The following is a 16562-nucleotide window of genomic DNA, read 5'->3' as shown; positions in this document are numbered from 1 at the left end:
AGGGAAAGCCCATTATAAACATGATTTACATGTTTATGTATGAGTTTAAGTATATATACCATGATAGCTAGCCCAGGTGAGTACTCTAAGCTAATATCAGATTTGAAGGTTCTTGGCAAGCTGTGTGACTAATACATTTGGGAGCCTGACTTCTTGAGTTTGTATATCAAGTAACAAAAGGGAAGACACTTGGATGTAATGGCAGGGCCCTCCCTCTCTTACTTTTTGTGTTCTTGGATACAAAACTCAAGGATTCATTGAGATGGAGAAGACAACCAGAAATCCATTGATTATTTTAGTTTTCCTGCAAAGCTCATCTGAACAGCCAAGGTTTGGGCTCTGCTCAGCTGTCCCATGCACTAGTGAAATTCCATATTTTGTCCCACCTCTCTGAGTTCCACCCACCTTTTGTTCATGTTAATTTTGATAAGATGTTACCTGTGCCTGCAATCCTTTTCCCTTCTGAGGTAGCATACCATGCTCTATCCCTGTTTGGTGACAGTTATGAGACCCTTGTCTTCATGCTTTAGCCGATTTTCCCTTGAACTTATTTCCACACCACATTTTAAAAAATGTAAATTGTCCTCCAGTTACACTGTAAATCCCTTGAAGGATTCCCCTGTAAATGGCCAGGGCAGGATGGGCAGGGACTGGGCCTGTCTTATTCATGGTGATGTCCAAGTTGCTCAGCCTACCGTCTTTCTACACAATGGCATTTTCTTTTTACGTGAATAAATGAATTGTCTTGCATGTTAAAAGGCTAGGTAAATATTTACTCTCTGGATTCATTTGTGGAATGTAACTGTTTTCATTCATCCTAGACCCCAGAAGGACCAGGTTGCACCATGTGGAAGGTGACTGTTTTGTTGGCCCTGCTTACATTCAGCCCTTGTGATGGGCTGTTTCGCTCCTTGTACCAACGTGCCCAGGTTTTCCAGCCTCCTAGGGGAGATACAGGACAGCCATTATTTCTTACCCCTTATATTGAATCTGGGAAGATCAAGGAAGGTGAGTTTAAATCAGCAAACCACTGGTATACTTTGAACAGCCTGGGAGGTTTTTTTCCCTTTCTTTTTAAACAATTATCCCACAGGACATAAAACACATTCCAATATCTTTACTTGTTTTATGTGAAATATTAGTGACTTGATGCTGTATATTGTCTGAATTTTTAGCTAAAATGAGAGTTAGAACTGGATTATTTATATGGTGGAGTGGCAGCATTTGCATTTCTAAAACTAGCGGGTGTCTGACCCCCAATGGGCCCTTGACAAGGCTGCTGTTAACATTAAAACTTACTACCTGGGGGCTGGGATTGTGGTTCAGCAGTGGAGCGCTTGCCTAGCATGGGCAGGACCCAGGTTCGATCCTTGGCACCACATAAAAAAAAAGTAAAGGCATTGTGTTGTGTCCATCTACACCTAAAAAATAAATATTAAAAAAAACACAAAACTTATTACCTGTCCATCAAGCATTCTGCCTGAACTCAGCAACCCAGAGAGGTGTTCCTACTTTGTACACATGAAAACTAAAGAAGAAGGAGCTCCAATGACTTACCAGAGTTCACATAGACACTGGGTAACCGAGGTGTCACCTCCATTCCCTCCACTTGACTGTGCCCTGTCACCTGGCAAGTGACCCACCCAGCCTAGACCTTGGTTTCCTCATTAATAAGATGGAGATTTAATAACTTTCCCAACTTGCAGGGATGTTATGAGAATTCAATGAGAAAAAGCGCCTGAAAATTCTTTGATCTTATAAATTGCCCTCTAAACACTCATGTTTGAGAATGGATTTTATTTTATAGATCGTGGCTTTTTCTAGTATTATTGTTAATAAAAAGAAAGATGTCATTTGATGTTATCAGAGACTAAAGTTGATGACTCACATCTCCCTTTATGTTTTCTTTGTACTCAGGTAAATCAAGGTATTAGATAAGTGATTTAATCTCAGTAGATTCCTGAACTCTGAAGTAGCTTACAAGCAGCTATTTTGAGGAGCTGCTTGTAAGGAGAAGCAGAGAGATGGGGTGTTGGTCAGTGGAAGCAATGGGGTCAAGGAATCTTCTTGAAGAGGGCAGGGATAATATGCACAAATGAGGAGAGCAGGAGCTGGGAGGGGGGAATGAGTAATCCCTTGGTGGAGACTGTGGTTAAGTAATGGAGACCTTGGTGGAACATGCTCATCCCTAGTCTCAGGGGCTAAGGCTGAGTCTCCTCCTGTGCTGGTAGATGGAATGGGAATGGATGGTGCTGGAAAGTTTAGAAAAACTGTTAAAGGTTGAAAACAAATCTGAGTATTCTATAAGGAAGTTTAAAAGGAAACAATTTCCTTTTCACTTGAAATGTTTTCAGCCAGTAGGATGTCATCATTTTTTGTTTTAAAATCCAGATGTTCTCATATTTTAGGGGTTGACGTTCTGCTTATGTGTCCTTTTCTGAAATACACATTGGCTCCAGTTTTCACCATCTCTTTCCTAAGGAAAGGTGGAAAAACTTTGACAATGTATTCAGTATATTTCTAAAAAGGACTCATTTTCACCTGATGTAGAAAAGCTACAAGATTGTTGCCTGAGGCTGATTCCTTAGGAAGTGTGTGAGGAGGCATTGGATCATTCACCCAAGCCCAAAATTGGATCACATACCTATACTTCAGCTCCCTTCATTACTGGACACTGATGACTTAGGCTACATTCACTAATGATAAATCAAAGCAAACCGCTTAAGTTAAGAGGAATTGGGGGCTAGAGTTGTAGCTCAGCAGTAAAGAGCTTGCCCAGCACATGTGAGATACTGGGTTTGATTCTCAGCACCACATAAAAAATATAAATAAAATAAAGCTATTGTGTCCATCTACACTAAATATATATAAAAAAGGATTTGAATAACCATGATAATCAATTTAGTAGGATTTCTTCCAATCCACATATGGGGAAATTGAGACTCAAATACCTGACATGATTTACTCAAGGGGGTACAGGTAATAGAGACAGGCTAGAAGAGATGATGTAGTGCCCAAATCTTCTGATTTCTGCTGTGTTTTTCCTGCTGTAGTTATTTTCCTTTGTTTAAAAGCTTGGGGTTTTCTAAAGTGATCAGATGTGCACACATGACATAATTAAGGCACTGTACACTGAAACATCACATCTGAATTAGGTGTGCTGGAAAATTGAAGAAGGAAGCTGTTGGTGGACATAATCTAGGGAGAAAATGATAATGGTAGTTATATTAGTAAAAATAATAAATAATTAACATTTAGTCATTATAGCCCCAGTACCTAGCATAGTACCTGTATGTCATAAGCACTTAGTACATATTTGCAAATTGGAAAACATTTTTTTTTGTCCTGGGGATTGAACTCAGGGGCATTCAGCCACTGAGCCACATCCCCAGCCCTATTTTGTATTATATTTAGAGACAGGGTCTCACTGAGTTGCTGAACGCCTCACTTTTGCTGAGGCTGCCTTTGAACTCACCATCCTCCTGCCTCATCCTCCCAAGAGGCTGGGATTACAGGTGAGTGCCACTGTGCCTGGCCTCAAATTTAAATTTGAGTCCCAGCCACATGTCAGGCATTATTTTCTACATCCATTAGCTTATTTAGTCCTTGGAGCAATATTAATGAAGAATGTGAGCTAGGTGCTGGGTGCGGTGGAGCAGGCCTATAATCCTAGCAGCTTGGGAGCCTGAGGCAGGAGGATCACGAGTTCAAAGCCAGCCTCAGCAAAAGTGAGGAGCCAAGCAACTCAGTGAGTCCCTGTCTCTAAATATAACACAAAATAGGGCTGGGGATGTGGCTCAGTGGTTGAGTGCCCCTGAGTTCAATCCTGGGTCCAAAAAAATAAAAAGAATGCATAATTATTGTTACTATTTTGTAGATGAGAAAAATGAGTCTCAGAGAAATGAAGTATCCTATCCAGAGCTATAAAGCTCATTAGTGGCAGAACCAGAATTAGAACCTGTGCCTGCCAACCCCAGAACCCCATCTATGAAACCCTGTGCTGCAAGATCAGCTCCAGACTTGAGGGTATGTATGAAAATTTGAGTAAATAGTGAAAGGTCTGTGCCCCCTGAATGAGGAAGATAGCTTAAACAAAGGCATTCAATGAAAGTGACCTTGGTGTGTCTGTGTCATAAATCTGGTAGAACCAAGTGAAAACAATATCGAGTTGTCCACATCTCTCCTGTTCCTGATTTTCTTGCCTATGAGCCCTCCTCAGTTCTGGGTACGAGCAGTAGAGGAGAAAGAATCCAGGGGGTATAGTTTGGTCTTCTCTCCTTCTGCACCAACCCTGGTAGATCTTCACCCTAGGAGTGACAACGTTTAAGACACTGAATCTGTTCGGAATGTCACTTTCTAAAGTTATGTTATGTAGTCAAAAGCTTTGCATAGAATTTTAAGTGGCTGATCCAAAAGCTGGTACATCTGGGTATTCAGATGCAGCCCTGACAACATAATTAAGGATAATTTTATTCATCCGCTTTGCTGAAAGTTCAGGAAGCTCTGGACAGATGGTCAGATCACTCCCCTAAATCCCTTTTGTTTATTGAGTTTGTGAGAAGCCTAGGAACATGAGTCTTGGTATCACAACTGAGCATTTTTGAGATAAACAGTAGTTCACAAAAAGACAAGGGAAATTTTTATTTTTTTAATCCCCAATTAGCTGGCTTAGTTTTATGTAATTGTAATTGCATGTTTACTTTCTCTGCAGCTAGAATAAATCCTTGTTCTCTGAAACAAGATGAATGCAGAAGACAGATTTTAGCATGTTTACAAACAGGGCGTCTCCCAAACTCTAAAGGGTATTTTGCTCTTGGGTCCTCTTACTCCTTATGGGCTGGTCGCATTTTGTCTAGGAGGTGATGAGTGTTGGTGAACAGGACATGCTTCCTGATTAGCTGGATCCAGCCTGCCTTGGCCACACTCCGATCTTCCTTAAGTGTTAATATCACAAACACAGTGACAGCAGTAAATACCAATGAGGAAGTGAAATCACTTCAAAGAAAACCTCTTCCTTTTTGAAAAACTGTTTTTAAACATTTGTATGGTGAGTCACGGTGCCAGAAAGATAAAAACTCCTCCATCTTGGTAGGTTGTTTTCCACATTCCATTAATAGACTCTGGAAGGATGAACGGGACCTTTGAAAATACAAAAATTCCCATTGGTTGAAAGAAATTTTAATTGTTTTACTGTGATTTGGTGAACAGGAATTTAAGATGTGAAAGGGGCCAAACACATCTTTATAGACTACAGGGAAGGCTTCTAAGTGTCTTCAAATACTAATGAAGTTGTCTTTCATTAGATTATTTTTTTAATCAGGAATTGAACTCAAGGGCACTTAACCACTGAACTACATCCCCAGCCTTTTAAAAAATTTTATTTAGCGACAAGAGTCTCACTGAGTTGCTTAGGGCCTGCTGAGTTGCTGAGGCTGACTTTGAACTCACGATTCTCCTGCCTAAGCCTCCTGAGCTACTGGGATTACAGGGGTGGAAGTAAACTAATCCTAGTGTGGTGTCACGTGGCCTGGTATAGTTCATGCATTTATTTTCTCATTCATCCACCTACTCATTAATGGGCATTCATTAAGAATTATTTATTCAGTGTCTTAGATTGTGAATCAGGATGCTAAATCCCAGGGGATATGAAGAGAAATAGGAAGAATTTCCTGCTTTCTGGCAGTTTGGAATGGAGGAGGGAAACCATGGAATGGACCTAAGGACAAAGTAGCAAGAGAGCAACTTTGGTGTTCCCAGGAGGGGAGGGAGGGGTGAGTCTCTGAACCTTCTCTGAGCAGGCCAGTGGACCCTGTGCTGTGCTGGCCTCAAGACAGATTGATTCAATCATCTCTCGCCCATATTCCATTCCCTCCAGCTCTTTTCCATTATATATTTTCTATTTTTCTCATTATACTTTGACCCTTCTCATTTTTCTCTGTCTTCTTTCTCAAATCCCCTCCTGACTATTTGCCTCTCTCTGGTCCACATCTCACCCATTTCCAAATGTTCAATTTTTATGTCTTTGTTCTCTTCCTCTCTCTCTTTTTGGGTTGGGGGAGAGGTGTCTCTGTTTGACTTTGAGATTAATAGTTTTGCTAAAAATATTTCAAAAGCATTTTAAAGGCTGTCCAACCCTGGAGGGTGAGCTTTCTTTGGATTAATTGAGAGTAGAAGCAGTGGAGAGGAGGTAATGACAGCTGGGGGGAAGATTAGAGGGGTCGAGGGAGGGCCAGCAAATACCTGGTTCCCAGAAATCTCTTTCTCCTACAGCCCTTCTCTACCCCCAACACCATTTTTTCTTTTCTTTTCTTTTTACTGGAGGGGTAGGTCTCACCGAGAAGAGAATGGTGTGAAACAGAGTTTGGGAGAATTGGGCTGATCTAGGAAAAGGCAGGTCTTCCAGACTTCTAGATGCCATTTTGGGATGGTCCATGGGCTAGGGACACCCAGCCTCCATTGAACAGAACTTTCTTTGTGTCCAACTCCCTGCTGGGCATGTTTGTAAGTACATTTTTTCTTTTCTTTAGTATTTATTTTGTAGTTGTAATTGAACACAATACCTTTATTTCACTTATTTATTTTTATGTGGTGCTGAGGATCCAACCCAGGGTCTCACACGTGCGAGGCAAGCGCTCTACTGCTGAGCCACAAAACCCAGCCCCTGTAAATGCAAATTTTCCATCAAATGCTCACAGAAAGCTCGTGGCCATGGAATGCTTATCCACATTTTGCATCAAAGAAAAGAGGTTCCAAGATGAAGTAGCTTGCTGAGGGGCCTAGTGAGGACACAAACCCAGGGGTGGCCAACTTGGAAACCCATCCTCCTCTTCTGTGCCAGCCCAGCAGGACCCTCAGGCAACTGCCCCTGGAGACTTCCCTTATCCCCACCATGACCTCTGCTCCCAGGTTCTCCTGTTCAGCAGCAGATGTATTTTGCAGATGATGGCTGTGCCCGCTGCATGCCGGCTCCTCCCCACAGGTTTTGCACATGGGGTGTCTTGTATTCCTGTACCATCTGGAGCCCATCTTTCATAAAGGAGGAGCTGAAGTACAGGAAGGTAAATGGCTGCTCCAGGGGTCACAAAACTGGCCCACAGTAGTGCTAGGAATAGCAAAGTACTAGGGAAAAAGAACTGTGTGTGCAAGATGAGTTTCCTCTTTGGGAGGCGTGCTCATTGTAAAAGAGGAGCTTGCGGTCTCAGAGCCACTTGTGCTGGTGAAAGGTCAACAGCCGCTCTGGGGCTCAGGGCTCTGATTTGTAGCACCCATTCCATTGGGTGTAAATATTCTCACCAGGGCAGTGATGTGGCTGAATGTGGGGATGGAGCACTCAGCATTCCAGAGCCTGTGGGCTCTAGTCCACCACCAAAGCCACCTTTAGTTGGTAGCATGTAAACTAACCAGCCTCCAACTTTGTATGTGTCAGATATAAATAGCCTTTCTTGAGGCATTGACTTTTATTGGACATATTCTTTGTCTTGTCTCAGACTAAGTAGCCTTTCTGGAGTAGTTAATCTTTATTGCACATCGCCACTGAAGGACTCTCATCTTCCACTCAGACATCCCTTTCTGCTTCCTCCTTCCACACCCTGATACCCACTTTCTGTTCCTTCTCTACGCCCTTCCTAATCACTGCTTCCCCTCTGCTCCCTGCTGCTTACACCTACTCACTAACTAATTGAGCAGCCCTGTAGTAGGGCGTGGGAAGGAACAAACCCTGCAGTTAAGTCTAAATCCCAGCTACACTGACTGTGTGACTTCAGGCAAGTTATTTAACCTCTCTGTGCTTCATCTTTCTCATCTGTAAAACTCCCACATAATGTAAGGCCCTTAGTACCACTGCCTTAGAAGTGTTAACTCCTCCAAATATTTACTCCTGGGTGTCCTCAGCTGTCTGAGCTTCCTTCCCTCTTTCCCTGTTCCTGTCCTTGTCTTTTTGCTTGGTACTAAAGCCCGGAACTCTGCCTTCTACAACTGCCCCATTGTCTATTTGGCTCTCTCTGAGTAGCCATAGGTCACCACCAGGCTCCCTGCCTGCTTCTTCCCTCCAGCTCCAACTACCCCTGGTCCTGTAGGCCTCTATCTGCTCCCTTGAATGGACATGGCAGATCTTTGCCTTCATGAGAACCAGAGTGTGGAGAACATAGGGCTCCCAGGACCCAGACCTTTGTGACCACATTGTTTTTCTTGTATATGACTCTTTGGGGTCAGGTAGCTTTATCCTGCTCCTCTCCATGTGGCCCAGTGTGAACACCTTCATTTACTCTCGATGTGATAATAGCTGGTTTTCTTTTCCCTCCTTCTTATACAATTCAAAATATTCACCCCCCCCAAAAAAAAAGGGTTTGAAAATTTCACTTTCTCCTGGCTAAATTGTGTATGTGGAATATGTGGGATGGGTGGAGGAAGCTGGCACTGGCTGAGTTAAGTACCTGTCTGCTAAATCCTTTGTGACTTCTCTGCTCACTTCATCCCCAATCTAGTACCTGGGTGAAGACTCGCCAAGACCTTGTATATTTTTCCTCTAATCTTCGGGTAAATTTTCTTTTTCCCCACTAGGAAGAAAACTGAGTTCGGTCACTGCTTTTCTAGGACTGAACATACACAGTTACTCTGGCTACCTCACTGTGAATAAGACCTACAACAGCAACCTCTTCTTCTGGTTCTTCCCGGCTCAGGTAGGCTTGTGAAGGTAGCCACCAGAAGGAACATAATGCTCAGGAGCTAGCTGGGCACCATGGGCAACTCAGAAGACTGAAAGAGGAGGTTTGCAGGTTAGAGGCCAGCCTTAGCAATTTAGGGAGGGTCTGTCTCAAAAAAAAAAAAGAAAAAGAAAAAAGAAAGAAATTACAAGGGCTGGGGATGTACTTCAGTGGAAAAGCACCCCTGAGTTTAATCTCCAGTACCATTACAAAAACAAATCGAAACAAACAAGCAAAGCTGGCTGTGCTGCTCACTGGAGAGTGGAAACATTAGCCTGCAGATCCATGGGGTTTATTTTTAAAAAATCTTTTTACATTTTTTTTTCTAAAAATAAGTGGAAGCAACTCTGTATGGCATTCCTGTTTATGGGCAGGAAACAAATGCTTGTGGAGGTGGAGGAAGTTCCACTTCTGAATTTCTTGTAGCCTTATTTGGAACATTAATATTACCACCTTCTTCTGCCACAGTCTTCTTCATATGCTTTTGTTATTATATTTTTCATAAAAATATTTGAGGTTGAGATGGACATTCAAGATCCCAAGGAGGGTAAGGAATGAGAAATTAGCAAAATTAGCAGGAAACTCATGTCTAAGCATATATAAATTTAATCTATCATGACCATCCTTGCCTATGGGCTGGTTGGGTTACCCATCTGCTCAAGTCCCCATAGACACAGATGGAAATATCTTTGTCGTTCACCAGTACCATTTAGTGCAATTTTAATTCATAATATTCTTCTTCATGAACAAGGCACTTTAACTTAGGGGTGCCATTGGAAGTATTGTTATAGGCATTTAAATGCATAAACAAATTTTAGCCCAACACAGAGTAATTTTCTATTTTTATTTTCCAAATTGGATTTGCTTTAGAAGCCAGAGAAATCAAATAAAAGACTATCCCTATGGAGGGTGGTGTTCATATTTGCATATAATTTGCATATAACAATGTTGCATATACATAATAATAATGTAAATTGCTTAATCCAGGGTCATTTGAAGTTAAATTGTTTCCAGCAGTACTGTCAGGTTATATTTTCATGACTTCATTTTTGCTTTCCTAACTATGTGAACTTTGATGTAATTCATCCAAACTAGTCTATTGTGGGGTGGGGTGGGAATAGGTTATGTGAAAAACGTGAGAATTTTAGATACTCTTTGGGCTCAGAGTAGTCATCAAATTGCCACCTTCTCTGGAAGATTTTCCTGGATCCTAGATAGAATTTATTTCTTCCTTGGTGTTACTGTGGAGTGAGGCAAGGAAGGTGCCTAGTGCATAAAATTTAAGGATACCCTTTCAGGGTGGAACCAGAACAAGGTCAGCTCCTAGCAGGAGTGCCTTCCAGTCTCCTGCAGGTGCTGCCCTCTGGTGGAACCCAGCTGCCTCCAAAAAGGTAGGGGAGTTGGTGGTGCCATCCACAAACCTATACCAGGCACAGAGCCTCAGGGAGATGGGTGGGAAGTGGACCTTCAGAAGCTAACATGGAAATAACCAGTACAGCTGTCATAAGGAGGCTTGATAGAAATCAGGACCTAGAAATATGATCTCATTCTAACAGGTGGGAATTTTTTTGTTTTTTTTTCAATTTTGATTTTATTTCAGATCTCAGATTTATACTCAGATCCAATTTCTAGCAAATTTTTATTCTCAGAATCACCTTTTTTTCTGCCTTCAGCATTTATAAGTATCTCTTCTTTTTACACATTGTTAATTCATCTCTTTATTTATATAACAAAGCCCCAAGTCACATTTATCTGGGGAAATAAAAAGATATATTTACTCTTTTCTTTTATTTAAAATTACTTTAATTGACATATAAATAATGGACATACTTATGGGTACCATGTGACATTCCAATATGTGCATACATTGTATAATGTAAGTGTATTTTATCTCCTCAAACATTTATCATTTCTTTGTGGTTAAAAACATTCAAAATCTTTTTTCTTGCTTTTTTGACATATACAGTACATTATTGCTATGTATAGGCACACTAGTGTGCAATAACTGATCAGAACTTACTTCTCCTAAATGTGACTTAGAACCATTGATGAATATTTTCCCAAATCTGCCTACTCACCCTTTACTCTTCTTATCTTCTGGCAACTGTTCTGCTATCAACTTCTATAAGTTAATTTTTTTTTATATTTCACAAATAAGTAGGATCATACAGTATTTGTCTTTCTGTGCCTGGTTTATTTGTATGTCACTAGTACTATCTAATATTTATATATCACTAGTACTATCTAACTCAATTCAAGTTCACAATACTCTTCTGCATGAACAAGGCACTTTAAGCTTAGGGGTGCCATTGGGAGCATTGTTACAGGTACTGAAATTTATGAACAAAATTTAACCCAACACAGAGTAATTTTCTATTTTTATTTTCAAAGTGGGATTTGCTTTAGAAGCCAGAGAAATTAAAGAAAAATTTATCCTCATAAAGTGTGGTGTTCATATTTGCATATTATTTGCATATAGCAATGCTGCAAAAATATAACAATATAATTATATAATGTCCTCCAGTTCCACCCATGTTGTCATAGATATTAGGATTTCATCCCTTTTATGGCCAAATAATATTCATATATGTATTTAATATATACATTTTCTTTATTCATTCATCAGTTGATATTCACTTAGGTTGATTCCACTTCTGTTTGTGAGAATGTAAATTAGTATAGCCATTGTGGAAACAGTGTTGAGGCTTCTCAAAAAGTTAAAAATATAATAATCTAGCAATCCCACTAATGGGTATGTATGTATCCAAAGGAGAGGAAATCAGTATATTGAAGAATAACTGCATTTACATGTTTATTGAAGCATTCTCGGATTAGATTTATGTCATCATAACAAAATACCTGTGATTATGAACTTATTAGAAAGAAAGGTTTATTTTGGCTCACAGTTTCAAAGGTTTTAGTCCATAGTTGCTTGGCCCTGTTGTCTTGGGCCTGTGGCAGCACAGGATATCATGGAGAGAGTGTCTGATTGTGGAGGTGGAGGAAGTTACAGGTACTGAAATGTATGAACTTACTTCTCCTAACTGTGACTTAGGACCATTGATGAATATTTTCCCAAATCTGCCAAGAAGTGAAAAGAGAGGGCAGGAGAGAAGGGAGAATAGACTGACGTCCCAATATTCCCTTCAAGAGCATGTACCCAATGCTCTGACTTCCTTCTGCTAGATCCCACCTCCTAATGGTTCCACTACCTCCCAATAGTGCCATGGGCACTAGCCTTCAATACAGTGGGCCTCAGGGGACGTTCAAGATCCAAACTATAACAACTCCTCACACTAGCCAAGATTTGGAATCAGCCTGGGCCTGTGCTCTTTGAAGTCTCTTAAACCTCATGCATTTCAGAAATAATTCTGTACATGCTCATTTTTTTATATCACATCTATCAGTGTGATATAAAATATATCACATTGATAGATATATATTTGAATGTAATTGTTTACTATAAACTTCTTTGTACTGGTTTTATACTGCTGCTATAAAACATTGCCACAAACTTAGACTTAAAACAACTCAGACTTTATGATCTCAGTTTGGTAGGTCATGGGTCTGGTGCAGGTCTCAGTGAAATAAGATCAAGGCATTGACAGGGGTATGGGCCTTGCTTCTGGCAATTTCTAAAGGCCATTCACATCCCTTGGCTGGCAGCCTTTCCTCCATCCTCCAAGTATGTAATGGCAGGTTGAATCCCTCTCCCATTGCATCACTGTTTGAACTTCTCTGATTTGTCTTCTGCCTCTTGCTACTTTTAAAGAGTCTTGTGTCTACACCTAAATGATCCAGTCTAATCTCATTTTAAGTCCAGTTGATTGGCAACCTTTATTCCCTTTTCTTCTGTATAGTCACAGGTTCGGGTGATCAGGACATGGACATCTTCAGGGAGCCGTTATTTTGTGCATAATGAATACTTGACAAATTTGTTAGATTGCTGCTTCTTATGTTCATTCTTGGTGATTCTTACATTTTATTTTATATAAGAAATACTTTGGGGCTGGGATTGTGGCTCAGTGGTAGAGTGCTTGCCTAGCAAGTGTGAGGCACTGGGTTTGATCTTCAGCACCACATAAAAATAAATAAATAAAATAAAGGTATCATGTCTATCTACAACTAAAAAAGAGAGAGAGAGAGAGAGAGAGAGAGAGAGAGAGAGTTATTTCTAACTACCCCCAGAAATTCTGTCTTGTAAATTGAGAGAGACCTGCAAGTTTCAGAGTTACCAGGGGGACCATGCTTTGTGAAACCAGTGAACCAGTGCTCCAGCCTACTGGCCACTGCCCTGTGCCCATAGCTCCTGGCCCCAAAGTGGCCCACATTCTACCACAAGGAAATGTCTAGAGCAGATGGAGGGGTGTGCTGGCTCTTGCCTCCTCAGGTGGAGTGCAGGTTAGAATGGGGATCTGGAGAGTCAAGTGCAACCTTTAGGGGTCAGCTTTCCTAATCCTGCTTGGTATTTCATCCAGAGTGGCTGGATCTCAGGAATAGATCAGACAGAAACAAAACAACCCCCCCCCTCTTTCTTTCTTTTTTCCATTGCCTCTGATCAGGCTTTGTCTAGCATGGCTTTGTCTAGAATATGGGGAAAGAACTGGGACCATGAAGCTGCTCAGGTTCTGCATACTTTGCCAATTGCAAGACTGAGGTTGGAAAGTCCTTGTATTAAACAATGGTGGAGCAGTTGGTTATAAGTCCCCCCGCCCTTAACTAAATGAAAACCTTACTGTGTATCCTCTAACCCAATTATGTTCTTTGGGGTCCAGTTCTCTATCCAGAAAGATGTTTCTGGAAGACATGACTTCTTTCCTATTTAGGAAAGTTAGGAAAGAGGACTTTAAGCACAGTTTTCTATTAGAAATGATAGACATGGCTTCAGGGACAGGGTACAGAGATGAAAGGACAGTACACAGACAGGTGTCACCGCCTGGCACTGCGTTAGATTGTTCCAAGATCTCCCTGCCAGGAAGCCTACATGTGGAGGAGTCAGATACCTGAGACTTGCAGCTGGAAGTATGGAGCAGGACCAGTTTGGGTGAAACAGATAAAGCATAAGAGGAGAAGGAGAAGCACTGGTCACCGAGACAGGGGAGACTACCTTTCATTTGGCAGAAATATGAGTTCCTTGCCTGTCGCAGGGGAAGCAGCTGACATTTTCATCAGGAAAGAAATGACCCCTTAAAAAAACATCCAAATGTAGAGAAAATAGAGATCCAGGAAGGATGCCACACTTGTCATGTCCTCTGAGTCATTTTCTCGGATGCTGTTTCTCAAATTAGGTTTGCTTTCCTGTTATTTTGCTGAGATTCTCCTGTTATTGTATACAAATCAGGGCCTAATGAATCCCAGGACTCGAAATTGGTGTGCAGAGGGAATACTGCAGGAGAGATGAGTTGGACCTTCTGCACGGGCTAAAAGTACAATGAAGCCAATGAAAAGGCCCCGGCTAGAATGGCTGTTGTGAACACCAGCGATGTGCTAAGCACCCTGCTTTTCCTTATTCTCACAAGAACCCCCAAGAGAAAGGAATTGTTTTCCTCATTTTATAAATGAAGAGTATGACAAAGAGCAAATAATTTGCCCCAAGTTACTCAACCAGAAACTGGCAGAACTGGAATTTGAAGCTTTGGTCTCTGACCTAGAAATCTTCGCTCTGGCCCATCATGTATCATAGATCCTGTAAAAGGAGTCATGGGAGGCTCCAGAGTACAGTGGTCAGAAGCTGCTGGAGTTAGTCGGGCTTGGGTAGAAATTGCGGTCCACCACTTATGCCACCTGGGACCTTGGATACATTTCCTAATGCTGCTCAGCATTGGTTTCCTTCATTTAAAATGGAGGATCAAGGATGGGGCTGTACCTCAGCTGGTAGAGCACTTTCTAGCCTGCCTGAGGTGCTGGGTTCAGGACCTAACACACACACACACACACACCACACAAACACACACACAAATGGTGATTAAAATAGCTACTTGGCAGTGGTTTTCAGACCAGAAGACTCAATGTCGCAAAGTCATTGGACTAGTGCCTGATACACGGGTAGGTGGAGTGGCTATAGTTATTTCAACATGATTATGATTAATTTGGATGTTATTAACACAAATACTGTGTAGAACTAAACCCAGTAACAATTTCGGAGGTTAAAGAAGACAGGAATGGAGGGAAGTTCTGAATCAGAGGGACTGGATCACCAGCCAAAAATGTAGATCAATTGCTACTGGATGAGGAAATTACTAAGTGAAATCGGGACTAAGAAGATAGGAAACATATAGATTGGTGTTGAAATGATCATCCTTCTCCTTAGAAAGAGATATCCTAAGAGTATTTGACTTTGTCTCATAGGAACAGATAATCTGGACTCATTTGAGCAAGATATGCAAAGTAGTTGCCTCAGGTGCTACAGAGCCCCAACTCAAGACATTCCAAGTTAGGCCTAGGCCCCTTTACTGAAAGCTCCATCTTGCTCCTCTAGCCCAGGAATGGCCAGGGTCCCTGCAGTCCTGGTAGGCTTGGTGCCTGCAAAGGGCTGTGACTGGTGAGGCTGCTAGCGCATGCGAGGCCCTGGGTTCGATCCTCAGCACCACATAAAAATAAATAAATAAAGGTATTGTGTCCAACTAAAAAATAAATATTTAAAAAAAAAAAAAGAATTCAGTGAAGAGAATAGGAACTGCTCTGATGCTCCTAGTGATAGAAGAGTACATTCCAAACCATCACCAGGAGCCAGCAGGACACCCTGTCCCAGAAGTATAGGTGTGGATTCAGGACCTGCTGGGCCTCCACGTGGTGTCATGTGGTCTCTGCTCTGAAGTCTGAACTTCTTCAGTCAATGCAGTAGAGGACAGGGATTCTCAATTTAATGCTCCTCATCCACACTACCTTGAGAGCTTGAAAAATACAATAGGGAGCTTGGAAAACATGATAGGTCCCTGCTCAGTGGCCAGCACTCCCTCACTTCGCTGCTTGTCATCAGGGATTCTGGTGCTGCCGATCAGAGAAGGCCCAGGGATCAGTGTACCCAACACACTCCACAGTGAGTCCAGTGTACCTAGTCAGTGGGCTTGAATCTGAGAAAAGAGAACGGGATGTTAGGGTATGGAGATCTAATTCCAGGTCAGCAATTCCTGGCTGTATAACTTGGGATGGGCATTTAAGATGTTTCACCTAGTTGAGGTCTAAGGTACTATCCCACTCTTACATTCTATGGCTCTGTAGTTCAAATGAGCTTGCCTATGAGACATATTTAAATGTGCTACCTAAGGCATAAAGACATCCGAAAACTCCAAACCAGAGTGTGGCTTCAGGGAACGAGCCTCAGATTTGTGGCCTCTGTGGTTGCCAGCCTCTAAGATCATCCCCAATGATACTCTGTACATGTGCCTTTGTGTGGTCTCCTCCCACATTGAACCAAGGCTAGACTTTGTGACTACTATAGCACAGCAAAAATGGTGGTGTGTGACTTCCAGGCTATATTATAAAGGGCAGTGTTGTTTGTACCTTGGTCTCTTACATCCCATTCTATGGGAAGCCAAGCACCACAATGGGAGGGCACTAAAGAAGCCACCTGGAAGAGTCTACATGGAGGAGAAATGAGACCAGTGATACTCAACACTGGGAAAGGTACACCCAGTCCCAGTCAAGCTTTCAGATGACCGGCCCAAGCTGATATATTGATTGCACCCCCATGAGAGACCCTGAACCAGAACCATACAGCCAGGCATCCCTAAGTTCCTGACCCCAGAAAGCATAAGGGATAATACATCATCATTTTTGTCTTAAGACATTGAGGTTTAGAGAGACGTTATGCAGCATTGGATAACTAATAGAGGCCCTTGTCTGGAACTTTGGGACTGT

The 16562-nt window shown here is 41.8% G+C and overlaps 1 protein-coding gene across 1 annotated transcript in view; it reads left to right on the top strand.

The window, feature by feature from the left end:
* Nucleotides 1–845: 845 nt before the first annotated feature.
* Cpvl (carboxypeptidase vitellogenic like) overlaps nt 846–16562 on the top strand; it is a 106403-nt gene continuing 90686 nt past the window's right edge. Inside the window, exons 1-2 of the mRNA XM_077796436.1 lie at nt 846–1008; nt 8560–8678. Of these exons, the coding sequence (XP_077652562.1) occupies nt 846–1008; nt 8560–8678 (282 nt within the window). The remainder of the gene's footprint in view (nt 1009–8559; nt 8679–16562) is intronic.

Source organism: Urocitellus parryii, chromosome 3 (genome assembly GCF_045843805.1).
Source record: "Urocitellus parryii isolate mUroPar1 chromosome 3, mUroPar1.hap1, whole genome shotgun sequence".
NCBI lineage: Eukaryota > Metazoa > Chordata > Mammalia > Rodentia > Sciuridae > Urocitellus > Urocitellus parryii.
This window is presented reverse-complemented; position numbering and strand designations above follow the sequence as displayed.